Source organism: Tetrahymena thermophila, assembly GCF_000189635.1.
Source record: "Tetrahymena thermophila SB210 genomic scaffold scf_8254431, whole genome shotgun sequence".
NCBI lineage: Eukaryota > Ciliophora > Oligohymenophorea > Hymenostomatida > Tetrahymenidae > Tetrahymena > Tetrahymena thermophila.
In genome coordinates this window covers 54334-81847 of record NW_002476212.1, presented here as the reverse complement: position 1 = coordinate 81847, position 27514 = coordinate 54334, and the positions used below count along the sequence as shown (strand labels likewise).

At 21.7% G+C, this 27514-nt stretch overlaps 10 protein-coding genes across 10 annotated transcripts; 6 read left to right on the top strand and 4 right to left on the bottom strand. All coding sequences in view use genetic code 6, as the record gives it.

Annotated features, from left to right (window-relative positions):
- Positions 1 to 1839: 1839 nt before the first annotated feature.
- TTHERM_00312140 (transmembrane protein, putative) lies at positions 1840 to 2994 on the top strand (the record flags this gene model as incomplete). Its single annotated transcript, XM_001033396.1, has 1 exon — positions 1840 to 2994. One exon carries the CDS (start codon positions 1840 to 1842, stop codon positions 2992 to 2994), a length of 1155 nt encoding a protein of 384 aa, XP_001033396.1.
- A 1232-nt stretch (positions 2995 to 4226) lies between these two features.
- Positions 4227 to 7391, top strand: TTHERM_00312130 (FHA domain protein; the record flags this gene model as incomplete). The annotated part of the gene is made up of 9 exons (XM_001033395.2): positions 4227 to 4282; positions 4476 to 4576; positions 4629 to 4687; positions 4884 to 5036; positions 5334 to 5441; positions 6048 to 6294; positions 6368 to 6519; positions 6575 to 6819; positions 6893 to 7391. 9 exons carry the CDS (start codon positions 4227 to 4229, stop codon positions 7389 to 7391), a joined length of 1620 nt encoding a protein of 539 aa, XP_001033395.2.
- Positions 7392 to 7692: 301 nt separating this feature from the next.
- Positions 7693 to 8036, bottom strand: TTHERM_000312129 (hypothetical protein; the record flags this gene model as incomplete). Its single annotated transcript, XM_012799720.1, has 3 exons — positions 7693 to 7848; positions 7928 to 7969; positions 8025 to 8036. 3 exons carry the CDS (start codon positions 8034 to 8036, stop codon positions 7693 to 7695), a joined length of 210 nt encoding a protein of 69 aa, XP_012655174.1.
- Positions 8037 to 8401: 365 nt separating this feature from the next.
- Positions 8402 to 10050, top strand: TTHERM_00312120 (dihydrofolate reductase-thymidylate synthase; the record flags this gene model as incomplete). Its single annotated transcript, XM_001033394.3, has 3 exons — positions 8402 to 8816; positions 8896 to 9248; positions 9361 to 10050. 3 exons carry the CDS (start codon positions 8402 to 8404, stop codon positions 10048 to 10050), a joined length of 1458 nt encoding a protein of 485 aa, XP_001033394.1.
- Positions 10051 to 10315: 265 nt separating this feature from the next.
- TTHERM_000312119 (hypothetical protein) lies at positions 10316 to 13003 on the bottom strand. The gene is made up of 19 exons (XM_012799719.1): positions 12926 to 13003; positions 12820 to 12869; positions 12672 to 12758; positions 12523 to 12612; positions 12377 to 12466; positions 12232 to 12321; positions 12086 to 12169; positions 11946 to 12026; positions 11802 to 11891; positions 11665 to 11754; positions 11525 to 11614; positions 11391 to 11477; positions 11249 to 11335; positions 11109 to 11198; positions 10972 to 11061; positions 10821 to 10910; positions 10672 to 10761; positions 10537 to 10626; positions 10316 to 10484 (listed from the first exon to the last, which is right to left on the bottom strand). The coding sequence occupies exons 1-19, from the start codon at positions 12950 to 12952 to the stop codon at positions 10412 to 10414; spliced, it is 1566 nt and encodes a 521-aa protein (XP_012655173.1). The 5' UTR covers positions 12953 to 13003; the 3' UTR covers positions 10316 to 10411.
- An 885-nt stretch (positions 13004 to 13888) lies between these two features.
- On the bottom strand, positions 13889 to 15074 carry TTHERM_00312110 (hypothetical protein; the record flags this gene model as incomplete). Its single annotated transcript, XM_001033393.2, has 2 exons — positions 13889 to 14437; positions 14499 to 15074. The coding sequence occupies 2 exons, from the start codon at positions 15072 to 15074 to the stop codon at positions 13889 to 13891; spliced, it is 1125 nt and encodes a 374-aa protein (XP_001033393.2).
- Positions 15075 to 16090: 1016 nt separating this feature from the next.
- On the bottom strand, positions 16091 to 18258 carry TTHERM_00312100 (hypothetical protein; the record flags this gene model as incomplete). The annotated part of the gene is made up of 6 exons (XM_001033392.2): positions 16091 to 16762; positions 16855 to 17148; positions 17197 to 17563; positions 17631 to 17740; positions 17825 to 18000; positions 18099 to 18258. The coding sequence occupies 6 exons, from the start codon at positions 18256 to 18258 to the stop codon at positions 16091 to 16093; spliced, it is 1779 nt and encodes a 592-aa protein (XP_001033392.2).
- Positions 18259 to 19895: 1637 nt separating this feature from the next.
- On the top strand, positions 19896 to 20456 carry TTHERM_00312090 (cyclic nucleotide-binding domain protein; the record flags this gene model as incomplete). Its single annotated transcript, XM_001033391.2, has 3 exons — positions 19896 to 19953; positions 20007 to 20351; positions 20434 to 20456. The coding sequence occupies 3 exons, from the start codon at positions 19896 to 19898 to the stop codon at positions 20454 to 20456; spliced, it is 426 nt and encodes a 141-aa protein (XP_001033391.2).
- Positions 20457 to 21879: 1423 nt separating this feature from the next.
- TTHERM_000312089 (hypothetical protein) lies at positions 21880 to 23269 on the top strand. The gene has a single exon (XM_012799718.1). The coding sequence runs from the start codon at positions 21909 to 21911 to the stop codon at positions 22827 to 22829; it is 921 nt and encodes a 306-aa protein (XP_012655172.1). The 5' UTR covers positions 21880 to 21908; the 3' UTR covers positions 22830 to 23269.
- A 301-nt stretch (positions 23270 to 23570) lies between these two features.
- TTHERM_00312080 (hypothetical protein) lies at positions 23571 to 26375 on the top strand. The gene is made up of 13 exons (XM_001033390.3): positions 23571 to 23803; positions 23919 to 24018; positions 24065 to 24175; positions 24230 to 24295; positions 24380 to 24631; positions 24688 to 24776; positions 24849 to 24915; positions 24965 to 25123; positions 25175 to 25363; positions 25430 to 25534; positions 25594 to 25909; positions 25970 to 26049; positions 26113 to 26375. The coding sequence occupies exons 1-13, from the start codon at positions 23661 to 23663 to the stop codon at positions 26191 to 26193; spliced, it is 1758 nt and encodes a 585-aa protein (XP_001033390.3). The 5' UTR covers positions 23571 to 23660; the 3' UTR covers positions 26194 to 26375.
- The last annotated feature ends 1139 nt before the right edge of the window (positions 26376 to 27514 follow it).

Sequence of the window (27514 nt, the reverse complement as noted above, 5' to 3'; positions counted from 1 at the left end):
ATTAGGAATAATCACGATTACATTTTAATTCTTTTATAATTTTTTTAATTAATTAATTTTATTTATTTTTTTCAGTATACTCCAAATGAATTTACTTTTATTATTATTTATTTAAATTATATTTTTAGAAGCAAAAAAAGCTAGCATGTAAATCTTATAATCCTAATTATCTAATAAATGCTAAATGTTGAATTTATTATAAAAATCCAAAAAATAAGATTAAAACATTATTTAAAGATAAAATTGTATCTAATTTATTAAAATTAAATTCAATTAAAAACTAATGAAGAAATTATTAATTAAATTTTTAAAAATAATAGACAAAACCTAAATTCCTCTACTCGCCTATTTATTAAATTTATATAGTTTTGTTATAAAAAATTAGAAAGCTTATCTACAATTTTGATGAAATTATATTTATTTTTCAAATATGACAATATTTATTATATTGCATGTTAAACAATTGATAATAAGTACCTACAAAATCTCCAAAAAAATAATTTAAAAAAAATTTACTATCAAATCCAACTTAAGCGGGTTAATTTAAAAAATAATGCTTTCAATTTTCTAACAAATTTAGCATAAAAATGTAAAATTAAAAAATTTAAAGAAAAGTAGATTAAATTATAAAAAAAATTTATAATTTTTATTAATTAAAATATGAAAAAATCATTAAATTTATATTTTTTTACTGTTCATATCCCAAACTTTTAATTTTAGTTTTAAAATAAATTGTAAAAACAAACAATGCTTGACTATCATAAAATTTAATAAACATTTATTCTCATTTTTATATTTATAAGATAGAATATTATTTTAAATTATTTATTATTTTAGAAATAATTTTATATTAATTTTGTTAATTCCTAATAGTTAAAAAAATACTTTTCCTATGAATTAAGCATTCATTTTATAGAAATTATTTATTTTTTCGATAGTATTAAACTAGCACCTACTTTTTTTGTATTGATAATAAACCAATAATGATTATATTAATTTTATTAATATTGAAATTTTAAAAATTAATTTTAATTTATTTAAGATAATTAACAGTATTTTGTATTTATAAAAAAAAAAATAATTTTCAAGAGGTGATTATGATTTCTTAAAAACAAATAATTTATGATTATTTAAATTTTGTATTAAGACAAAACAGAAAAAGTAGAAATAACATTTCTAATTATATTTTTGATTTATCCTTTAGAAACATAAAATTTATGAATTTTTTGAAATAAAGTAAGAAATGGACTTATTCTTTGGTAGAAATTAATCTCAAAAATAATAATTAAAGTTTTTAAATAGATTTCAATTTGATTGACATAAAAGTGGTTTAAAAGTGTTTGCAAATTTTTCTTTTAAAGATAGATATATAATTAATAGTAAACTTAATTACAGAGAGGTTCATTGAATAAGTATCGTTTATAATTACTTGAAATACGAGTTAAGGATAACATTAATTAAACATAAAAAACAGAAGAAATTACAAATAATCTAACATTTTTATAAATGGCGCTAGGAAACCTTTACAAAATTCAATAATTTTTATTCACTTAGCTTTTAAGCATGTTAATTGCAATCATATTCTTAACCATTTAGTATTATAAGGAATACAACATTAAATACTTCTTAATTTGCTCTCCTGTTCTTTTTTTATTTATGATAATATATTATTACTCTTTTTGGCGATCATAGGAGTAATAATTGAGATGCTTTGCTCTAATAAATCTCATTCTTCTTCTTTGTTCTGGGGCTAGCTTTTTTGGAATATATTTTGGAGTTTTTAACAAAACTTTAAGCTTTTCTCTATAAAAAGCTTCAAATTGCTAGATCATAGGCAGTATGACAACAATGCTCAGTGGCCAAGAGAAATATTCTATATTATATGTAAATTTTGAAATGGATGGAGTTAATATGATGGGCTATGGCTGCTAATCAAATCTTTACAATGCTGACTTGTTTTAGAAAATAAATCCTAGTGATTTCTATTTTTTCAATTCTAAAATTCCATGCAACAATGAATCTTCTAATAGGCTATTAAATCAATTTAATATAAATTCAAGTGGTGAATTAACAGACTAAATAATAGAAAATACTGAAGATAGTTTTCATGAATATAAAAGGTATCTGGGATAAGACAATGATAACTGTGTAAATTACTATAACTTTAGCGAAGTAAAATTACCTAGTTGGATGTGTATGCCATCTAGTACTTCATATGAAGAAATGATATAATTAAGGACATGTTATATAAGCTCATATTAAAATTATTCGTTTGGATCCAAGGATAAACCTTATTAAAATGCATTAGAAAGAAAACCCCTTTAAAAAGTAAGCTCGTTCATAATTGTTGAGTTCGATGATTTGGCAGTTCCTTTAAAATACATGATTCCATTGATAATATGTACTTTCTACCCTTTTATAATATCTACCAATTTGCCAATGATTTTTATAACTTAATTTTTGATCGATATCTATTTGAAATATAGATTTCTAAAACCAGAATAATAGATAGATCAAAATTTAATTTTGTAATAGAAAATCCAAGAAAAATCTGAAACTGTTTTGCAAAAGTAAATCTCTTTTTAGTCCCCAACAACAATTCCATCTAAGATTTAAAACGAAGAAAGGAATAATTAAACATCTTAAGAATTAAAAAGCATAAAAGTTGAGAATTCTACCAATGAAATCAAACACCATATAAAATCTCTTAGTGGTGAGGAAATTAAATAAATTAAACTTAAATTTTAATAACAAACTTAAAAGGTATCTAAAAATTATCATAAGGCAAATTCTGTAGAAAATTCTAAGGATAATAATTAAAATGATGATATTAATATTGTTGACGAGGAATAAAATAAGCATATTTCTTAATCACAAAATGAAACTAAATAAAATCAAAACTAGTAATAAAAAGTAAATAAATACAAGAATAAAATTAATATTTTCTAGCAAAATGATAGCGATTTAAAAAAAATTCAAATAGAAAATGTGTGATATAAAAATTGATTATAAAACTTACAATTTCAATAATAAAATTTAAATATTTTTCAGTGAACTAACTTAGTATTATCTCACTTAAATACTCCCTCTAACTAATTTTCTACTAAAATTTATTAATCTGATACATTCAATTTAGAATCAAATCATTAAATAGAATAATAACTAGCTAGTTAGTTATGAAAAAATAAATGAAATGCTTATAAATTAAATTTTTGAATATTTGATTAACGTATTATTGTTTTATTTATAAATTCTATTTATTTTAATGAATTAAAAATTACTAATTTTAGCTTCAGTGAATTTTAAATAAGTAAATAAAATCTTATAATTTATTTATTTTTTCATTCATTAGTAATTTTGTTAATATTTAGTAACTTAAAAATCTACAATTATAAGGGCTAGATATTTTAAAAGCTTTGTCTATTTCATAGAATTTAGTTAATCTATTTTTAAAGTATATTTTTTCATCAATTAAATTGGGCTTTAAATATTTTTCTATTTTGTAAATCAAAATATATCAAATTACTTGATATCATAGTGACTATTTGCATTTTTACGATATTTTTATCAAGATGATTAAATATTTATTTTGTTTGTTATTTTAAAAATATTATTTTATTTTCTTTATTTTTAGAATTAAAATTTAAATCTTGATAAACAATTTTATTTTCAATAAAAAAACACAAAATAAATTTAATTTATAAGTTAAAATATTTTCATATTAAATTTGATAAATAAACTGTAGAAAATAATAATAATTTGTTTCAATCAAGATGATTTATACAATTTGAGAACATTAAAAAATGCTAGTAAATATATTATGACAGTGATTGATTATATATTACTAAAATAATTTAAACCTGAAAGATTACTTAAGAGCTAAAAGAAATGTGTGGATTTTTTCACTTCTAAATTTAAGCAAATTTCATTATTATTTAGGTGAAGATTTTTGAAAAATATAGATCCATCAACTACTATGCATTTAGATGTAATTAAAATAAAGATAGATGAATTGTGCAGCTTGAAATTAATCACTCAAATTAAAATAATTAAGCCTACAGATTAGCTTTTTAAAAGTAAAATACAAAAAAACTTATATAAAAAATAAAGAAAAAAAACAAAACAAAACAATACTCACAAATATTATTATTTTATAAAAATTGTCACATTAGTCCTACTTAAGCAAAAGATTCAGAAGAGTTTTAAAGAAGTCTAAATCAATAAGAATGGGAAATCATAAATCAACAGGAGCAGAGTCTGATAAGAAACACAAATCAGGATTGTAATATTTAAAAAAAATAATATGATTTAGTTAGTAGTCTTTCATTTAGTTAGTTAATCAAATCTCTTAAATAAATATTTGATTGCAAGATTAATTGCAATATGCAGCAGTTTTAAGATCAGATTAACAAATTAATAATGATAGCTAATTATAAAATTTTCTGTATATTTTTTTAATCATTGTTACTTTCTAGGATTATAAAAACTTGCACTTGGAGCAAAGACTCTCATTCATTGTATGATTATGAAAGTCAAAAGCAGATAAAAAAAGATGTTATTCCTGTAAGCGGAACATGTAAATTAAATATAGTAATTTAAGTCATGAAAATAAATAAATTTTTTAATAGGTAGCATAGTGAGAGTAGCAGACGAAGTTAAGCAAGATTCATAATCGGAAAACGAATTAGTAATCATTTATTTGATCGAAGCTCATATAATATAAAAATATTATAATTTTTCCATTGTATTTGCAAATTTCTTATGTAATAATAAGTATCGAGAACTCGCTAAATAAATAAGAAATTTGCAATAGGATAGATTAATAAATAATTAAATAAAAATTCCAAGGCAAATAATTAACTCTTTTTTTAATGAAATAACAGTAGAAAGATAATTTGTTTCAGATAAAATAGAATAGAGGCGGATATTACTTTTCACAGGAATGCATGTAATAATAGAATTACGATGGTTTAAATAAAAACTCTGCCTGGATAGTCGTCAGATCTCTACAAAATCTTTCAAAAAATAAGACATAAGTAAATAGAAATTTAATAATTTTTTTATTTATTTTGGAAATGCAATAAATTAATAATCCATCTATTTCTTTGGATTGGTTTTGATTAAATATATTCATAGATCAGTTGATTTATCAAAAAAAAAAAAAATCGATCAATTTAATAAAAAGAAATTTGTTATAAGGATATAAATATTGATTTATTCATTGATCTTTTAGTCAATCAATTAAAAAAGAAAGACTAGACTGATATATTTTAGCTTCTCAATTAAAAAGTAATCTGATTGACTCATAAATTTATTTGTTTATATTAAAAAAGGGATTCTAGCTAAGTGCAAATGACTATATAAAATTAGGAAGAGTCAGATTTAGAGTAAAAGAACTATCAATCAAAAACTAAAATACCACAGACAAAAGCAGCGCTAATGTAATAAATAAATAAATAAATAAATAACATCATTTCCCTTATCTTTTATTATACAATTTTACTTTTTAAGTCAGCTTTCAAAAAAAGACTTTCATCTGGTTTCTTTAATTATATTTATTTACTTATTAAAATTTAATACTTTGAAATGCTCGAATTAATAAATCTTAAATTACTCAACCAATCAACCAATCATTCATTCATTCGTTCTTTTGCTTGTAAATCAGAGACTTTTGAATAAAACTTTTTCTTTTTAGAATTCATTAAAGAGATTAACATAAATTTTTTCTTATCACAAAGCACAAATCAAAAATATTTCTATAGAAATTTTTTGCTAAAAAGTGAGAATAATTGATAATAAGTAATTAAATAATTGAATGAAATCTAAGTTAATATCACAATTTTACTGAGGGATTTTTATTATATTTTAAGGGTTTTTGAATGAATTAGATATAGCTAAAAATAACTGTATGATTTTTATATTTGCCTTACTGGCTAATATATCATTAAAAATTTTGTATATCTCTATTAATTTTTTCGAACTTAATAATTGCTTAACTCTATAATAAAAGAAATCAACTTTCTAATCGAATTTTTTAATATGAAAAGGATACTTCTGATAATAAGGAATACACAGGAGAAAACAAAGAATCTTGTCGTATTTGTTTAGCAGATACTTATACTAAGAAAAACAGATTCATCTAACCATGTAACTGTGCTGGTACTGTTGCTTATGTGCATGAAGAATGTCTCCAGTAATGGTTAAAAAGTAAGATTCACTGTAAGGAGACTTCTATTCATTCATATTACTCTATGAAAAACCTAGAATGTGAATTGTGCAAGTTTAAATATACAGGTTATTAATTAATTAATTTTTATTATTAATTTTAACAAAGCATTTTATATAAAATTATTTTTATTCAATTTAGATGAAAATTCATTCGTGGGAAAAAACTTTGAAAGCGTCCTGATATAAAAACCTAACTGCCCTTATTTAATGCTAGAACTTTTGAGCAAAGAAAAGAGTATTGTAAGAGCAATACAGCTTATAAAATTTGAGAAAGTTTCATAAATAATACTTGTAATTTGGCTTTTAAAATATTTAATTATAATATTTATTTTATCGAATATTAAAGGGACGTGGTAGCGACAGCGATATCAGGATTAGCGATATTAGTGTTTCTAGAGAGCATGCAATTATTAAACTCGAAAACAATAAATTCATTATTGAAGATTAAAAAAGTAAATTTGGAACTCTTATTCTCATTTAAAGACCAATTGAGCTAAGTCCAAGCTTCAATAAAATAGAAGTTTAAATTGGAAGATCTATTTGTTATTTCTAAATCAAGAAGCAATCTAACTTTTTAACAGCCTGCTGCTCGTAAATTATCTTTTATCTTTTTTTAATTTTGTGGAAATAAAATAAATAATGATTTTTATTTGTTTTATCATAGTGGAAAAGGATCTAAAAAGAATGATGTTATAAACAGTACAGTTATCAGCAAAGCAACTTAAGCTGAATTTATGGAAAACGATGCAAGAATAAATGTTTCAAATCAATACATGTAAGATGAAGAATAAAAGAATTAATTTGAGTAAAGTAGTCCTTTGAGACAAAACAGAGTTAATGGAAATGGAGCTATGATTGTCAGTCCTTCTCGTGTTCCTCAGAGAGGTGGTGCTATTGGAACTAGACAGAACTTACCTGATACTATGTAGCATATTTTCGCTACAAACCATTAAATATAACAGCCCCAGACAGTAGAAGATTTGCAAAGAATGGAAGAAATATAAAGAAATATAGAAAACGAAAACAATATTTATAGTAATAATACCCATAATAATATAGAAAATCCAGAGAATGAAAATTAGGAATCGCGAGTAAACTAAGTTCCTACTTTCCTATAAAACAACTAATTTTAAATAAACAACATTTCTGATAAAAAAAAATGAGCTAATTGACAACCTCGCCTATCTACAAACAAATAAGTTGTATTAGCTAATTATTCTTTACTTACTCTTCTACTAAAATTTTAATCTAATAAATAAATTTATATAATCAAAAACAATTTTCTTGATCTGAAGTAAATAGCATGTCCGCCACCTCTAAAAATAATCAAAATAAAAAATACATAAAATTTAAGCAAATTCAAAAAAATTCTTAAAAAAAAGAATGAATGAATGAATGAAGATGGATACAAAGAGCTATCAAAAAAGAAATAACTAATAGAATAATTTATTAAAATCTATAAAATCATAGATCTAATTCCAGTTTTTTTCTTCTACGAAAGTGAAAGTTAGTTTTATAAGATTGATAGAAAGATATTTGTATCTATTAGCATTAAAATAGAATTAAGATCTTCTAAGATATTCTCTATCCCTACCTTATACCTCTCTTTTACTAATATACCTATAATAAATAACATCTACTTATTAATTTATGATACTCCTTTTATTCAAAATTATTAACTAAAATAAAAATTTATTACAGAAATCTTACTTTTAAATTCTAAAAGTTAAGCTTCTAATTACTATTAAATAAATAAATAATATATATTTATCTTGTATTTTGTAAAAATATTTCACTTTTATTGCCATTTCAGTTCATTCTATTTATTCATTTCTATACTTTTTGCTATTAACTTAATAAAATATATTTTATACTATGAAAATTTACTTTGTTAAGTTGAGAGAATTTAATTCTTTTTATAAAAAATCTATCTTGAGATTACTCTAGTATCATCTAAAAATCAAAAATAGCTATTTATAATTTATTGGCGCAATCCTTAAAAGATCGCGGGTATTATGAATCACTAACTCATTCACTGGCTTGCATCGCTTAACTTTGAATTTAGCTTATATATCCGCTATATTTTTACAAATCAAATTTTAATTTATAAAATAAGTGAAAAGTAAATTGAAATTAAAAATAGAAATTTAACAAATAAACAGACTCAGTATAAATGAAAACAAGACATTTTGATATAGTTTTAGCTTAGACTTTAAAAAAATAGGGTATAGGTTATAAGAACAGTTTACCATGGAGACTACCTAATGAGCTTAAAAACTTTAAAAAAATAACTACAGAAACTAAGAACAAAGGCCTATAAAACGCTGTTATCATGGGTAAAAATACTTGGGAAGCACTACCTAAAAAGCAATAACCATTGAAAGATCGCTTAAATATTGTTATTTCCACTACTATGCAAGAGGGGTAAATTGCAGATCATTCCTACGCCTGTAAAAGCTTAGATTCTGCTTTAAACTTTTTAGAATAGTAAAATTAAATATAAGATGCCCTTGTAATTGGAGGAGCTAAACTTTGCCAATAAGCATTAAGCGATCAGAGACTTAGATAGATTCATCTAACAAGAGTAGGTCAGTAGAATTAAATTTATTAAATACTTTCTTTTTATGAACAAAAGAGATAATTAAATAACTTTTCAAAAATATTTAGGTGTCGAAGTTGAGTGCGATGTTTTTATGCAAAAGGACTACTTAAAAAACTTTGATATGATTGAGGTGTCTGAAACTTAAAGCGAAAATAATTTAAATTATGATTTTACTAGGTATTTTAATAAGAATTATAAAGGATAAGTTGACCCTTCTCTCTTTAAGAAAATGTACAAGCCTCATCAAGAATATTAATACTTAGAACTTATCGATGAAATTATAAAGAATGGACATGTTAAAACAGACAGAACTGGAACTGGTACAATTTCTCAGTTTGGCAAGTTGATGAGATTTGACTTATCAAAGAGTTTTCCTCTGCTTACTACCAAAAATGTTTTTTGGAGAGGTGTAGTAGAAGTAATAAATATATTTATTTATTTATTAATTTATAGTTTGATAGATTTAAAAATGAAATTTAGTCTGATTTTTAGTAGAATAAATAAAATAATCTAAATATATAAATTAATAGGAACTTATTTGGTTTATCAAAGGCAGTACAAACAGCAAAATACTTTCAGAAAAAGGAGTTAAAATATGGGACGGTAATGGCAGCAGAGAATTTTTAGATTAATTAGGCTTTAAAAACAGAGAAGAAGGAGATTTAGGTCCTGTTTATGGTTTCTAATGGAGACACTTCGGTGCTGAATATAAAGATATGCATACAAATTATAAAGGTAAAGGTGTCGACCAGCTTCAAGATTTAATTAACACAATAAAGAAAAATCCTGACAGCAGAAGGATGATTATGAATGCCTGGAATGTTAAAGATCTACCATTGATGGCTTTACCTCCTTGTCATGTCATGAGCTAGTTTTATGTAAATGATAATAAACTAAGCTGTATGATGTACTAAAGATCTTGTGATATGGGTTTAGGAATACCATTTAATATAGCCAGTTATGCTTTATTGACTCATATGATAGCTTAAGTCACTAATATGTAAGTTGGAGAGTTTATACATGTTCTAGGTGATGCTCATGTTTACTCTAATCACGTAGATTAACTAAAAATTTAATTAGAAAGAGCTCCATACCCCTTCCCTCTTTTAAAAATTAATAACAACAAGTAATATAACTCTATTGAAGACTTCACTCTTGAAGATTTCGAATTAATTGGATACAACTATCACCCTAAAATATAAATGAAAATGGCTGTCTGAAATGATTAAAGACTTATATATTTTGGATAATCTTACTACTAAAATACTAACTAACTTAAATGGTTATATACAATAAATCTATCTTAATAAGCTATTTTAAATTTTAAATCAATCGTTCAATTCTTTATTTTATAAACTTTCAAATCATTATCAAGCAAATTTTAAATAAATATTTTTTTTTTATATATTGTTGAACTTTTGTTCAGCCTGAATGGCATAGAGCTAAGTAATTGTAAAGTTGAAACATTAAAAATCAAAATTCAATAGAAAATTTGGAAAAAGAATTTTTTATTTAGTTAGAAATAAAACAAATTATTTATATAATTTTTTATAGTTGATTGATATATTTATTTATTTAATTTCATATTTAGAGTGAGCATAATCTTAGGCACTTTAAAAGCTAAGCTCTAATTAATTTTAGATTTTATTTGAATCTTTATATTATAAAAATATTAAATATTATTGTAGAAAATAGAATTTAATTACTGAATAGGCATCTTTATAGATTATAATTTTCTAAACTTTCTGATTTTGTTTGATATATTTATTAAATGATCATAATTTACCTAATTATGTCTATAAATAGAGTAAAAATATCATTTTTTAAGAGTAATAATTTACTATAAGTCAATCTATAATCCAACTAAACTTGGTAATTTACTCAAATTTTCAATAAGTTCTTATACTTAATCATTTCCTAAATGGCAATTACTAATTATTATTTTGTAATGAAAATTAAATATATATAATAAAATCACTAATTAATTTACCTTAAACCTAAATTTAAATATTTTAAACAGCTGAATTGAGTGAGTATAGAAGCTATCGACAAAACACATTCTTTACATCCAATATTATCACTGTTGTTTTATATTTTATAATTTAAATAAAAATCTTATAAAACAATTTAATTAATTTTACTCTAAATTAAATTATAGTTTATTTAATTGATTAAATCTACATAGCTACTCTTTAAAAGCCTGTGCATAACTAGTGCCTATATAATTATACCTATCAATAATTTAATTTTTAGTAATTATAATTAAATAAGAATTTACTATAATTGAAGGGTAAGGTTTCTAATAGACTAAAATTCGGTAAGTCCATTTATGATATTATTCAATGATTTCTAGGAGAGAGAACATTTACTTAATAATATTTAACAGATTAATTTTAAATCTTTTTTAAAAAATTCTACTTTAATGATAAGTTTAATTCAGATAGCTACTTACAGAAATTAACTGTGTTTATTGACAATTCTTAATTAAATTCTATTTTATTTTCACTAATTTAATAAAAAAAATAGCTAAAAATAAAATTTTTAATTAAAATAATTATACTCCAAAACTAGTTCTAGCTTTTTTAAGCTTTAAAATTCACTTAAATATTCAAATACTTAAGATATATCTCCTTCTACTCTATTTTTACTTAATAGAATAATTTTTATATCATAACTCTTAAAAACTAAAATTACCTCAACAAAAACGTTAGATTTTCAAGATATTGATTTTATTTTAGCTTCAAAAAAAAGTATTAAAGCCCTTCTTTGCTTATTTAATTGTTTCTTTAAAAAAATTAAAAGTTTTTATCTAATAAAAGGTGAAATAAAAAAACCTCAATTTGAGATAAAGTATTTCAATTGAATTTAATTATGAAATAGAATCTGTCAGTTTTATAATCCCATTATTTTGTATTTGATTATTCCTAATAGAATTTTGTCAAATAAATTATCAAATAAAAATTAAATTTACTCTAAGTTCAATTTTAAATCAACTATTTAATTCAATTTTGAAAGTTTTTAAGAGTAACAAATTAGTTATTTGTCATTAACTAGGCTATCTCTATTTATATTTTTATTTTTGTTGATTAAATATTTAAATTTAGCTTAAATTTACTAAAGATTTATAAAAACCTATCTTAGATCTTTGCATTCACTCAAGTTTATGCAAAAATTAGAATTTTCCTCATTTAATTTGCTTAGTTAATTTTTATTATTTAAATTTATTAAAATAAAGAATTTATTTTTAAAATTTACCTTTAAAATATTTTTATTTTTTTTAGTTTTTAAAATTTAATTTCTTCCATTAAATTTTAAAGTTAATCATTGCAATCATTATCTCTTTTATAAAAATAAATTTAATATATTAAAGTTTGTTTAATTTAAGCTTTTATTGTATTTACATAAATTCCAATTTGAGTTTAAATAAGTTTGGAATATTAACAAATTATTTGACTAAATTTAAATAGGCATATGAACTAACTTTGCATAAGCTATTTTAAAAATAATATTTCAACACTTTTTAAATAAGATACTTTAATTATTTACGTAACATCTAGTTAAATTTTTTCTAATTTAGAATACGTATTCAAATACAATCCTAGCTACAAAAATATCTTATCTGAAAGCTTAAAATTACTAAATTAATAAAATAGTTTTTTAAAAACTAAAAAGAATTATTTAATAATAAATACATAAATTGAATTTTAAATGTAGTTAAATTTTATAAGTTTTGTAAAGCCTGTAAAATAAATTCAAATCCCTCGACTGACAATTCTAGATTCCTGTAAATTTTTTAATATCAACAAATTTTTAAAAAGAAATAAGTTTATTAAAAAATTACTCAAATCTCAGATAAATCTCTTTTAAACTAGTGCAAAGTTTTAATTTGCTAGATATATTCACATATTTTTCCTATTCTATCAACTTACTTATAAAATAAAGAAAAAATTAAAAATATTATCCAAATTCTTATGAAAATATTTATCTACTATTCATCTATATTTAGTACTTAAACTGACCCAAATTATTCTTCTTCTAACTATTTTTAGCAAATAAAATATTTTTAAATACTCATCTTTATAATTTAACAAGTACTTCTTCAAAATAAATTATATTTTTCATTTCGAAACAATTTTATTTTTATTTTTGTGTTAAACTATTGATTTATTTTTTACTAAGTCCAGGATAATTAATTATTTGAAAATTAATTAAAATAAATTATTAATTTGAAAAGTTACTTTAATATAAAATAAATATGTATTTGTTAAATATAGAATTATTAATTTGAAAAGTTACTTTAATATGAAATAAATAAATATTTTTTAAATATAAAGATATTAAATCAATTTTAATTTTTGTGTTAAAAATTTTTGGTTATTTTCACTAAGTCCAGAATTAATTATTTGAAAATTAATTAAAATAAATTATTAATTTGAAAAGTTACTTTAAAAAATAAATAAATAAATAAATAAATAAATAAATATATATTTCTTAAATAAAAAGATATTGAAACAATTTTAATTTTATTTTAATTTTTAAATAAATTTTTGATTTATTATTTACTAAGTCCACCAGAATTAATTATTTGGAAATTAAAATAAATTATTAATTTGAAAAGTTACTTTAATATAAAATAAATAAATAAGTAAATAAATAAATAAATATATATTTCTTAAATAAAAATTTATTGAAACAATTTTAATTTTTAAATAAATTTTTGATTTATTATTTACTAAGTCCACCAGAATTAATGATTTGGAAATTAAAATAAATTATAAATTTGAAAAGTTACTTTAATATAATATAAAATAAATAAATAAATAAATAAATAAGTAAATAAATAAATATATATTTCTTAAATAAAAAGATATTGAAACAATTTTGATTTTATTTTAATTTTTAAATAAATTTTTGATTTATTGTTTACTAATTCCACCAGAATTAATGATTTGAAAATTAAAATAAATTATAAATTTGAAAAGTTACTATAATATAAATAAATAAATAAATATTTGTTAAATATAAAGATATTAGTTGAATTATTTATAAACAAGCAATTCATTGATTTTATGCTAATTAGTTTAATTAGAGTTATGTAAAAAATTTATTCATTGAAATATATTGAAGGTAGCATATGTTGCAAACTATTTTTTATTTCATACTATTGTTTTATTAATCTGCAGCGGCTGCTGAAAGCTATTACTTTATTTCAAATTCATGAGCAAATTTATTGTCTTGAGTTAATACCCACTTATATTCTTCGAGCTCTCTCCAATCTTTCCATTAAAAGCCTTGTTATTTATGAATTATATTTAGATCATTTAAATGTCTTCTCTTTTACTGCTCTATACACTCTTAAAGTTGTGTGCCATAACTTTCAACTACTCGATTTTTATTAGAAGAATTTTAATTTTAATTCCTCTGTTCCATTATCATATTTGAAATTTTTTCGATTTGTAACTATTAAATTAGTTGGAACTCTTTTGATATTATTAGTTATTGTTCTATCTATGTTAATTAAGTACTGGTTTATTTGTGTTTTTGTACTTCATCTATGATTAACTGCTACTGTGTTTAAACTATTTCAAGTAAGTTATCTATATCTCTCTGATTTATATTAAATAGCATAATTTCAATATAATGCTTATCTTTATGTATGAATTCATACCTTATTTATAGCGTTTGCTGTTTACATCTTATTCATCTGTGAGTTAACATTCTCTATTTTTTTATTGAACTCCTCTTCTTAAACTTGCAAGTTTCTTTCATTATTATAAACTCTCTGCTCAAGCTATTACTGATCTCCTTAAAATACCAAATCATCTTGTTAGTTAGAACCCAATGGCTAATTACCGCCAATTCGTTGTGACACATTTTAAAGCTACATCTGTACTTGCAAAAGACTTTTCTCATTTTTGCTATATTTTTGTTCATAAAACTCTGTCTACTGCTTCAATTCCCTAATTTCTCTTTAAACCTCAGCTATTTCATCCTTATCTGATATTTAATATTTCTCCATGGCACTTGCTTATGTTGTCAATTTTATTTACTTTTCATCTAAAAGCACAGTCAGCTATTTCAATTAATTTTTCATCTCAGTTATTTATTTTTCATACTAAATATTTTATTCTAGCATCTCTCTAATTTATTTCTACATCTATACTATTACTTAGCTACCTTCCTTTAGCACCTTATCTCTTTCTTATTAACTTTTCGCTTATTTACTTGACCCGCAGCAACCCATACTTTTAATTCTAAAATCTAAAATATTAAATTAAAAATTTCACTAGAAATTAAAATTAATTACAAAAATTTTAATAAGAAAAACTACTGATTTTAACAAGTTAAATTTTTAAAATAGATCTATTTCAATGATATTTAGAGATAGATAGATATATATTTGATAAATTATTAATTTTTACATGTAGGGATTTTATAATCTTATTTAAAAAATTAATATTCATGTGATTTCTTCTACTTCAATTGGCCTCAAATTTATTTATTTTTATAACCATATATAGATAAATATATGGAAATGAATAATATTTATTTTATATGATTTACAAAACTAAGCTTTATAATTTTGTTAATTATTTTTATTTTGTCAAGAAATAAATTTTTTGTAGCATCTTTAAATCTGATCGTTCCTATTCATTTGCATGTGTTGTGAAAAATGAAAAAAAAAAAATTCAAAATACTGTAATTATCAATAATTTAATAAGACCTTCAAATTTTTATTATTTTGGTTGGCATTATTGAAAGAATTTTTTGTAAAAGATAAAATAATTCAATATTTATTCCTCCTCATTGGAAGCCTTTACAATAAATAAAAATAATTAGTTCAGTTTTATGTAATTTACTTTATTATAAATATAGTTTTTATTTAATTTTTATAAAATAGTAAATACTAAATTATCTTAACAGAAAATATTTTGTCTTTTAATAAAATAACTTTCAAATTTTTTGAGTTATTTAAAAATGAGAATTACATTTTGAATCATAGATAGGTACAAAGTACTAAATTAATTAAATAGCAGATAACTATATATTTTTTATAATATACATTAAATTTAAAATAAGGTTTCTCTGGTAAGATATGTATTTTATTATATGGTTGGTTTGATATTTCTTGGAAAATTTAAAAATAATTATTAATTAATTAATGAATGAATTGTTCTAATTTATTTCAATAAATTATATTTTTTGATAGATAAATAAATAAATAAAAAATATTTCTAATTTGAACTTTAAATATCTATCTCAGCTTATATTTGAAAATCTATTATTATTGATTGATAGTTTTATGTTAGGAGAATCTTATTCAGATTCACTTGTTTGTTATTTAAACTAAACTCTTCTTTCATCTGATTACCTGGATTTTACACTAAAATTTGATATTTAATCAGGTTAACTTAAAAGCACTTAAGATTTTGTTTAGATTTTTAATTATGGGAGATTTTCATATTCTTCGTAAGATTGATTATTTTTCTCTTAAGGAGTTCCATATTTATTTAAATCTACCTAAGTTGAGGATTTTTTTGCACTTCTTTTAATAGATGCTAGTGCAGATTAATTCAGTTGCATTGAAGGACTATCTTTGATTGTGATTTTTAATGGAGACTAAGGAGAGTAATTATCTAACTTAGCTTTAATATCATTTTATTTTTTTCTTGTTGGAGACTTATCCAAACTTTATTTTGAACCTCCTGTTATTCCAAGCTTATCTTCTACTGTGGAGCTCTATCGCTTTGTCTGTACAAATACACCGAGTATTTTACTACCTTTCTTTTTTAGCTATTTTTTATTTTACTAATCATGCAATTCTATTAATTCGTTCATTTTTTCTTCAAGCTTTTCTTTCAGTTTCTCTACTTTATCTACTGTGCTTATACTCTCAAAATCATTAAAAGGGATTCCCATTTAATCAAAAAACTTTAATAAAAATTAAATTAATTAATTAATTTTATCACAAATATGTTTTATTTAGCAAAATAATACTGATTGGAATAATTATTATATGTTACATTATGTGAATGGAGTTTGGGTCTAGGAGTCATTAAAGCAAGTTTTTCTTCTAATTCATATTTTTCTCTTTTTATTTGAGTGTTTTCAATTTCTAAATTCTCAATTTGCTAAAGGCAGGATTCATATTAGCTTTTTATATTTTCAAATTTGATTTTATATTCTTGAGTTTATTGAATTTGTTCTATGAACTTTTTTTCTTCATCCTCGAATTTTGATTTCCATTTTTCGTTTGATTCTCTCACAATAGAGTTTTCTTTGATAGCTCGTTGCAACTCTTCTTAAATGTTGTTAATCTTTGATTAATTAAGGTGTTATCAATTTATGAGTAAGAAGTAATTTACTTGCAGTTACATTAAATGTGTTTCTTCAGTTTATATTTTTTTAAGCTATTCAATCTCTTGCTTCTGTGATTCTCCTATTGCATAGAGTTTAACTTCACTTTGTTTGATTTAACTTTAATATTAAGATATCTCCTTATCAAGCTTTTTTTAAAAATTTATAGAATTCTAGTTATGTCTTTCGATTTCTTCCATCATAATGTTTATGTATTCAAAATAGGGTTTTATAACTAAATTATCTTGTAGCTTATTTTCAGTCGAAACTTAAATTCTAGATATACATTAAATTACATCCTGCTGAACACAAAATATCATTTCATTAATTATTGAGAAAAATGCTTTCATATCTTCACCATAAATGTTTTCTTATCTTTGTAAAATTAAATTATCGTTCTAATTTATTCTCTATAGCAGAATATATTATAATTAAATATTACTTTTAAAGGATTTCCAGTACTTCTTACAGCAAGAGACAAACAGTTTATGATGGTTTTTTGTTCTTTTAGTATTCTTTTTTAAGCTAGCTTAACATCACCAACAACTTAATCTAAAATTAAATTAAAAAATTAACCATTAAAATTGGTTTAGGTTTTGTATAAAATATTTTATTATTGTATAGAATTGTATGTACTTTATCACTCTTAACTTCCTTCTTCAAGGGACTTTGAAAAAAGACTGCGTGATTCTTTTTATTTGCAACTTAATTATGATGGCTAGAGCTATTTATTTTGAGCGACATATCTATTTAGGGGAGTAGCTAACTGTCATCATAAGTTGATTTTCTTTTGTGCTAAAGTATTTTATCACCTTTACCAATAAAATAAGAAAGATATAAAGTTTTTTAAAGAGGATTATGCTAACTTAAATAATTTGAAAACATTAATGAATACTAAATTATTTATTACCTTGATACTTCTTAAATACTGGGGTCCTAAACTACTAAAATGAGGTAAGTCTATTATTTAGCAAGCCAATGTTATCCCATGCGTCTAAATTTTCTGAAGATTAATTCTATGAAAAGTTTCTTTTGTTACTAAGAGATCTGTGAGTGATTGATTATTTCATTAAAGTTTAATCGAAAATTAATTGATGACTTAAATTTAATTTGTTTAAATATTGTTAATTCAAACTAAATCTTTTGGTTGTGAGCAATCAATCAATCAATCAAATGAATGAATGAATAAATAAATAAATAAATAATTGATTGATTATTTTTGTATTTTTTGTATGGCTTATTAACTATCATAAAATTTAATTATCTGATGGCTATGATAATATTTATAGTAGTTATTAGGCAATGTAATTACTTGTGACATATACTACAATTATATCTGTAGATCAAAAAAGGGCCACAAATTTCAATATTTATTATTTTATTTATTCTTTATCTATTAAATTCCATATTATTTCGAATTGCTATATTTTTAATCATGATTTTTATCTTTATAACTATTCTTCTAACAATTAATAGTTAAATACTTAATTGAAATACCAAATAAAATAATATGGCTAGCCTAAATTATCTATTTTAGTGGAAATAAAACAAAAAACTTTAATTAAAAGGATACCAAATTTCATAAATATTTAAAATACTTGATAACTAATCAAAAAAAAAAAAAAGAAATTATAAATATCCAAAATTTATAATATATAATACTTTAATAACTTAAAAAGTTTCTAAGATTTTATTTATTATCTCATTCATACTCGTATTTAAATAATAAAAAACTTTAGTAGAAAATGTAATTAATAATTACTCAAATACTAATATTAATTACATTTTAGAATTAAAAATAACCTTTTAAATATTTATTATTTATCAGTAAATTTTAATATAATTCAAATTGCTATATTTTTCACTATGATATTTATCTTATCAAGTAATCTTTTAGCAATTAATAGTTAAATACTTAATTGAAAATAATATAATTCAAATTGCTAAATACTTAATTGTAATACTAAATAAAATAATTTGGATTGCTTTTATTCTCATTATTTGAGTGGAAATGAATGAACTAAAAAATTATTAATTAACATGATATCAAATTATCAAATTATTTAAAGTAAGTATTTTAAATAGATGGACTCTTTATTATCAGAGTAATTAATAAAAAAAAAATGAATTTCTAAATATATGATATAATTTGATTGATGTTTTAAAAACTAAAAAGATTTTTAAGATTTTCTTTATCATTTCATATCACATTTAAATATAAAATATTGAGTAGAAAATGTTATAATTACTCAGATACGATTATAATTAATATCTAAAAATAACTATATACTTCAATATTTATCGTTTATCAGTATTTTTCAATGTTATTTCTAATTACTCTCTTTTTCAATAGATTTTTTCCTTTATTTTTTAAATAATTCTTTTGAATGTTCGCTTTAGTTAGATATTTAATTGAAATACCAAATAAAAGTACTACTTACGTACATACATTATCTATTTTATTTAAATGAAAGAAAAATTACCGTAATTAAAAGGATAGCAAAATATCTAAATATTTAAAATACTTTATTTAGATAGAATATTTATTAACCTAATAATCAAAAAAAAAACCAATTAGAATATCAAAAATTAATGATATAGTAATAAGAAAAAGCGTATTTATTTAATAGCTTAAAAGATTTTTTAAGTTCTTCTTTATCATCTCATACTCATATTTAAATTCAAGAAAACAAGACTTATGTAATACATGAAGATATAAAAGATTTAATTCTTGCTTTTGAAAAATGCTCCATTCTTTAAGCAGTGTCAATAAATCTAGATAATAAATTTATTAATGATTAAAGTATGTTAATATTAGGTCAAAGTATAGCAAAATGTATTAACATTTTAAATTTGACGTTAAGCTTAAAAAGTAACTTGATTAAGAAGTTAGGTGCTTTGTATATACTTTCAGATTTATCAAGTTGCTATTTATTATAAACTTTGGTACTTGATCTTAGCGAAAATAAAATTGGTCCTCAAGGTTCTACTAATATAGGGTCTGGCTTGGCAAAGCTTACTAATCTCCAAAATATAAAACTTAATCTAAGATTAAATATAATATATGATGAAGGTTTATCAGGTCTAGCTTCCGGCTTAGAAAAGTGTTATCATCTCTCAAATTTGGAATTAAACCTTAGTTACAACTATATTGGGCAAAAAGGTATATTATCCTTAGATTCTGCTCTTAAGTAATGCTAATTTCTTTCAATTTTATAACTTGATTTGTCTATAAATTCTATTAGTGATTAATGCTTAAAAAATTTGACTAATTCTATGATTAATTATAAAAGACTCCTTACTTTGACAATAAATATAATTGAGAATAAAATAAATTATCAAGATTGTAGCTTTATAAATAATTTAGCAAAATGTACTACTCTATCCTATTTTTAATTAGATTTAGGTTAAGATAATTAATTATTTCAAAAAAAACGAAAATTAAAAATTTATAAAGCAAAAAGACTAGTTTAAATAAAGATTAATTGATTACCATTTATTGATAAACTCAACTTTTTTAATAAGCTAACTATAAATAAATCTGAATTTTTTAGTATTTGATCAATCTATATATTTTATTTTTTTAAACTGCATTTATAAATCATAATTCAAAATATTTTTTTTATTAAATTAGATCTATCTTAAAAATTAAAGATTTTTATTAATTTAATAGCAATTTTTGGACAAGTTTTGCTTTAATTTTCACCAAATAAAGAGTTTATTATTGAAAGTTTTTTTGAGATATATTTCATAAAATGTTTCTTGATTTAGTTGTGCTTGATTATTCTTTTATAATGTAATTAAATTTGTTTTGTAATAGGATACCCCTCGAATTGGAATTGTTCATAAATTTTTTAATTTATTAACGAAAATAAAAGTACTTTGTCTGATAAAAATAAAATTGTATTCTTTAAAAAGTCAATATTACCTCACCTATGCGAGTGCATCTACACAGCTAAAAAAATTCAAATTGTAAACTTCATCAAAAATTATTTAGAACCCTATTTCAGACAAAACAAAGAAATATTTAATTTTTATGATAAATAATATTAATCAAAAAATATTCTTAAGCAGTATAAAATTAATTACAGAATTTTAACATATAATAAAAATAATATAATTGAAAAAAATGTTTTAAATTTAACGAGCTTCTTGTAATTTAAACAATAAATATGTTTATTCAAGATGACTTACTCTAATTTTTTTTATTTTTCGTTCTTGAGGTTTTTTAGAAAAATTTTTTTTGTTTTTATTATCCCAATAACTAATCCAAAAAAAAATTTATGAATTTCCAAAATTTATTTATGATATAATATGGTTGATATTTTAATAACTTAAAAAATTTTTAAGATTTTCTTTATCATCTTATACTCGTATTTAAATGGAAGATATTAAACTTTTATTAGACAATGTAATAATCAATTATTCATATTCGATTATAATTGATATCCAAAAATATCCACATATTTCAATATTTATCATTTATCAGTTATTATTATTTCGTATTGCTCTTTTTGTCAACATAATCTTTATCTTTATAGCAATTCTTTTTGCTGTTGATTCTAATTTCCTACATTATCTATTTTATGAAAATGAAAGAAAAAATACCTTAATTAAAAGGATTGCAAATTTCTAATTATATTTAAAATACTTTATTTAGATAGACTCTTTATTAACTTAATAATCAAACTAAAAAAACAAATTAGAATTTCCAAAATTAATGATATAATAATAAAAAGTGTATTATAGCTTAGGAGATTTTTTAAGTTCTTCTTTATCATCTCATACTCATATTTAAATTCAAGAAAGAAAAACTTATGTAATACATGATAATATAAAAGATTTAGGCCTAGTTTTTGAAAAATGCTCCATTCTTTAAGTAATATCAATAAATCTAGATAGTAAATATGTTAATGATTAAAGTATGTTAATATTAGGCTAAAGTATAGCAAAATGTATTAACATTCTAAATTTGATGTTAAGTGTAAAAAGTAACATGATCAAGGCAAAAGGTGCATTATATCTACTTTCAGGTTTATCAAGTTGCTATTTGTTATAAACTTTGGTACTTGATCTTAGCAATAATAAAATTGGACCTGAAGGTTCTACTAATCTAGGGTCTGGTTTGGCATAGCTTACTAATATCTAAAATTTAAAACTTAATTTAAGATTAAATATAATATATGATGAAGGTTTATCAGGTCTAGCTTCAGGCTTAGAAAAATGCTCTAATCTCTCAAATTTGGAATTAAATCTTAATTACAACTATATTGGGCAAAATGGTGTATAATCTTTAGTTTCTGCTCTTAAGTAATGCTAATGTCTTTCAATTTTATTACTTGATTTGTCTAAAAATTCTATTTGTGTTTAAGGTGCAAAAAAATTGATTAATTCTATGATTGATCATAAAAGACTATTTACTTTGAAAATAAATTTAATTGAGAATAAAATATATTATGGAGATTGTAGTTTTATAAATATTTTAGCAAAATGTACTAAGCTATCCTCTTTGAAATTAAATTTAGGTTTAGTTACAGAAGATATGATTTAATAAATTGTTCAATAATATTAAAGGCTTTAAAAGAAACTAGAAGCAAAACTTTTTAAAACAAAAAGGCTAGTTTAAATAAAGATTAATTGATTATCATCAATAAACTCAACTCTTTTAATAAGCTAACTAAAAATCTGACTTTTTTAGTATTTGATTAATTTAGAGTGAAATGAGTATTTAATTTACAAAAAGCGAAATGTAATATATCTTAATAACATAATAAATAAAGCTAAATAAGCTAAAAACAGCTTTATTTTTGAGTTTTTAGAAAGTTTTATATTCACAAAATGTAAAATATGAAATAATAAAAACAGTGTGTATTCATTCATTCTTATAACATGTCATTTTTTATAAATTTAGAAAAATTTTAATAAAAACTTTAGCTCATTTTTAAAGAGTGCTTAATTTATAAGGGTGAAGTTTGATAGGTTTTACTGTGTATACAAGAATCATTTGAATTTGGACTTTTGCAATCATAGATTATTCTTAAAATCTATTTTTTGACAATAAAATTATTAATCGAAATAAAAATTTTTTTTTAATTTTCTCTTTAATTGTGATTTGTATGTTATTATTTTGAATAGAAGAATTTTTGCTTTGTTAGTATAATAAAAACTTTCTTTCATTTTATGTATCAGTAGAGATTGAAATAAGTTTATATAATAAATTTTTTTCAGCTAGTTAGAGCAATTATTTATTCCTTTACAGATTAATCACTAAAATGATTTATTTTAAATTTAAAATACAATTTAATGTGCAACTGATAAAGTTTGTCTTGAGATATTGGTATATGTTGGTTGTATCGAAATTTGGTTAACTAAATAATTGATTAAAATCAATTACTCTTAATTAATTTCAAAAAATTAAATTTACTAATTGAATTATATCCATTTAAAATTTAGGTTTATTTATAATCAATTCATGACAACTCAAACAAGTATTCAAAATTTTAAGACTTTTCATTCTAGAATATTTAGCGCCTCTACATAGAGGAGAGCATCAGATTAAAATGCTAAGATGTAGTTTAGCTAAGCAGCTATGACTTCAATTTATAAAGGCATTAAGTAAGTATTTATATATCAATTCTTCAAAAATGTTTGATATCAAGAATTTAGATTTATTTTTTGATTTTTTATTATGACTTAATTGGATTAAAAGTAAAAAACTTGTATAAAAAAGAAATAATGATATTAGCTATATCTTAGGTTCTCATAATAGGACTGCAACTTAAGGATTTTTACCTTAGCTCAACAAAACTGAAGAGCCAGTTGATGTCATTGTATTATTAAAGTATTTGCTTTTAGATTTTTAACTATTTTTATTAGGAAATAGATGAAAAGTCTGATCTAAAGAGAAGGTTGGCAGAATTAAGGAGAAAGCATGATATTTTGAAGAACAAAGCCAATAAAAATGAAACAGATATAGAAAAATTAAAGGTAGCTTTATTTGTGAGGGGTTTGAGAGTTAAAGCATTTTTATTAATTATTTAGTTAGAAAATAAAGCTTTAATAGATGAAGAAGATGTATTAAATTCTCAAAAAGAAGGTGTATTCAAAGTAGCATATTATATTTATTCTAAGTTGTTAATACGATAAAGGATGTGAAATTAATGTCATTTAATTTAATAATTTATCATTTAGGAAGAAGAAAGGCTGAGAGAAGAGCAAGAAAACACTACCTTTTTAATGTAAGAAGCTGAGTGGACTAAAAAATCTTATCTTTTTATGAGAGATAGACTAAAAAGAGATAAAATAGTAAATTAACTAAAGTAATAAGCCATAGAAGAAGAATTATCTTGTGTTAGAAAATGCTATTAGCAAGCTGATTACTAATCCTAAATGAGTAAGCAATTTTCCGATAACGCCTAAAGAATTTTGGACGAAATGCTTAAAGTAATTAAAATATTTTACTGTAAAAATAGATATTAATATAAAATATAAATTTAAAGAACGTTGAAAACGAAAAAAATTAAATTGATAGCAAACTTAACAGCTTTAAAAATTAGCTAGTTATGTGGGAAGAAAATGAAAAAAAAAAGTAAATTTAAACATTAAAAAAAGTTACTTTGAGTTAGCTAAATATTAAATTAATTTATTAAAAATTAAAAAGACTTGACAGATCATTTAGGGAGAAGGAGATTGCTGAGCACGCAATTTACGATAAAGATGCTTAGGAAGTAATTTTTTTAAGTTTTGTTTCAATATGTAAAAAATCATTTTATAAAGAAAAAACTAAGAGCTTTATTATTAGTTCATAAGTTTGTAAGTGGAATGCTAAAAGATAAAATGGAAAGAGAAATGCAAAAATTTTAAGTGGTGGAGGAGTCCTTTTAAAAAATTAAAACAGCTACAGGATAAACAGAAATGAAAAATATAGTTACCAAAGTAAGGAAATTAGATTTTAAAATTTGATTCTAATTTGATTAAAAAATATAGTTTATAACCAGAGAATAAACTTATGGAGAGCTTTTAGGCTAGATAGCAAATCATGAAAAGAAAATAGATTATATCAAGAAGAGAAATGAAGGATTAGAAAATCAATTGGTTTATCTTAAATAAGATCTTGTTTCTATGGAAATGCAAATAGCACAAAAAAAGAACAAAGGAGGAAATAAGCATCATGAGGTACATCTCATTAATGATTTATTTATCTTGATGCCTTTTATATTAATATTTTACTTAATAAAAAAGTACCTCAAGCAAATAGATAACATGGATGAAAGGAGAAAACTAGCAGAATTAATGAAAGAAAAACTTCACTAGTTTTGTATAAGAATATTAACAAAATTTGATAAGGTAATAAGATGCTATTGTTTACTATAAAGAAAAATCTGATATATTTTAAAATAAAAAAGGTTAATAAAACTCAGCCTAGAAAATATAGTGAAGAGTTTGGAAAATAGCAGATTAAATAAGCATTTTAGTAAGTCCATAGAGTTGTAATGCAAGAACTGAAAGAATCTGAATAAAACGGTGATATAGACTATATCTTATCAGAATTAGAAAAAACTAAAATTGAAAAAGAAACATAAAAAGAAGATTTCCAACGTAAAAATATTCGTATAAAACCTACTCAAACAGGCAAATTAAACACTTCTCAATCTAGAGATTCATCATCTAATTCTAAGTCTACTCCAAACAATTCTTTCTATGAATCAGATTCTGACAGCAGTAACAAATTAATAAATTAATTACTTAAAAATAATTTATATATATATAATATACTTAAAGATGTAGATGAGAAAAATGAATAAGACTATTTTGATTTCTTAAGGGATGCAAGAAAAAATGAGGATGGTATTATTGCCAAAGTAACATTTAAAACATTTAAATTAATTTTGATAAAATATTTCATTTTTAAAAATAATTGCAAGAAAATTAAACATGAAAAAGAAAAGGAGCAAACCAACAATATGCCTCCACTTAGGTTCTAAAGTCCTCAAAAATAACAATGAAAAACTTTATAAAATCTTAAAAAATAGATAAATAAATAATTAATTAATTAATTAAATTAAACTTAAATTCAATTAATAATGCAAACAAAAAATCAAGTCAAATAACTTCAGCTTTTGTAAATAAATATTATGTGTATAGGAGTTATTTTTTTATTTTTATAAAATTCATTATTAAAATTAAAACAAACTTTAGTTTTTTATGATGATAAATTGCTTTTTCGCTTTTTCAATAACTTAACATTTACAAAATGAATTAGATTTTTAAATTTATAAAAAAACTGACATTTTTAATTTCAAAAAAAAGAATGACTTAGCAATCTATTTAAGAATAAAATAAATTTTTATTAATTAGTTTAAAAAATATCACTTAAAATTACAGCCATCCTTTAAATATAAGCTCTTGTATTTTTTATAAATTAATTAATTAATTTATTCATTCATTCATTTGTTAGTTTATTTTTTTAATTTAAACTTCTTATATACTAATCCTTTTCAATGCTTCTTTATCGTGTTTCGGTTCCATAGTATAGTGGTTAGTACTGGGGACTTTAAATCCCTTGACCTGGGTTCGAATCCCAGTGGGACCTGATTTTTTTATATTTTAATTAGATTGAAATTAAACCAATAGAGTAAAAACAAATATTTTTAAGAGAGATTCATTATGGGAAGTTAAAATATCTTTTTGTTTATTTAATATATGCGATCATTACTTTTTTTAATCAAATTTATACCAGACAATAATTTAATGATATATTTTTAATTTTTTTTGAATTCGTTTAGAAATTTTAACAGACAGTTGTTTGAAGTATATGAATCATTAATTAATTTTATAATTAATTTTTTGCAAAAAAAAGATTTAATTTATTTGATACAATCCTAACTGCGCTTTTCTGAAAAGTAGTATTATACAGGGCTATACGATGGCAAGGGTAGCTGTATTTTATTGCTCTTCATTAGTGTTAGTCGCAGTATACCGTCTCAAGAAAAGGGTAATGAAGAGTTTTTAAAAGAAATAAGTTTTTTATGTATTAAATATCCACATTTAATACTCTTTAATTCATTTTCTAATTTGGGAGGATTTCTAACTGTAAAAAAAATACACAACACCAGATAAGCTATTTTAACCACAGTTTAGAAAGAATCTCATAACTGATTTGAAAAAAACAATCCTATTAATCCCATAATAGCTTTGTTCGCATTTCTAAGACCTAATTCTTGTGAAAGTGGGTGAGCCCCTCGCTGTCCTCGGATTCGCGCCAATAGTTGAATATAATAAAATTAATAAGTTTTTAATGATAAAGTTTTTAAAATCTAAATATTC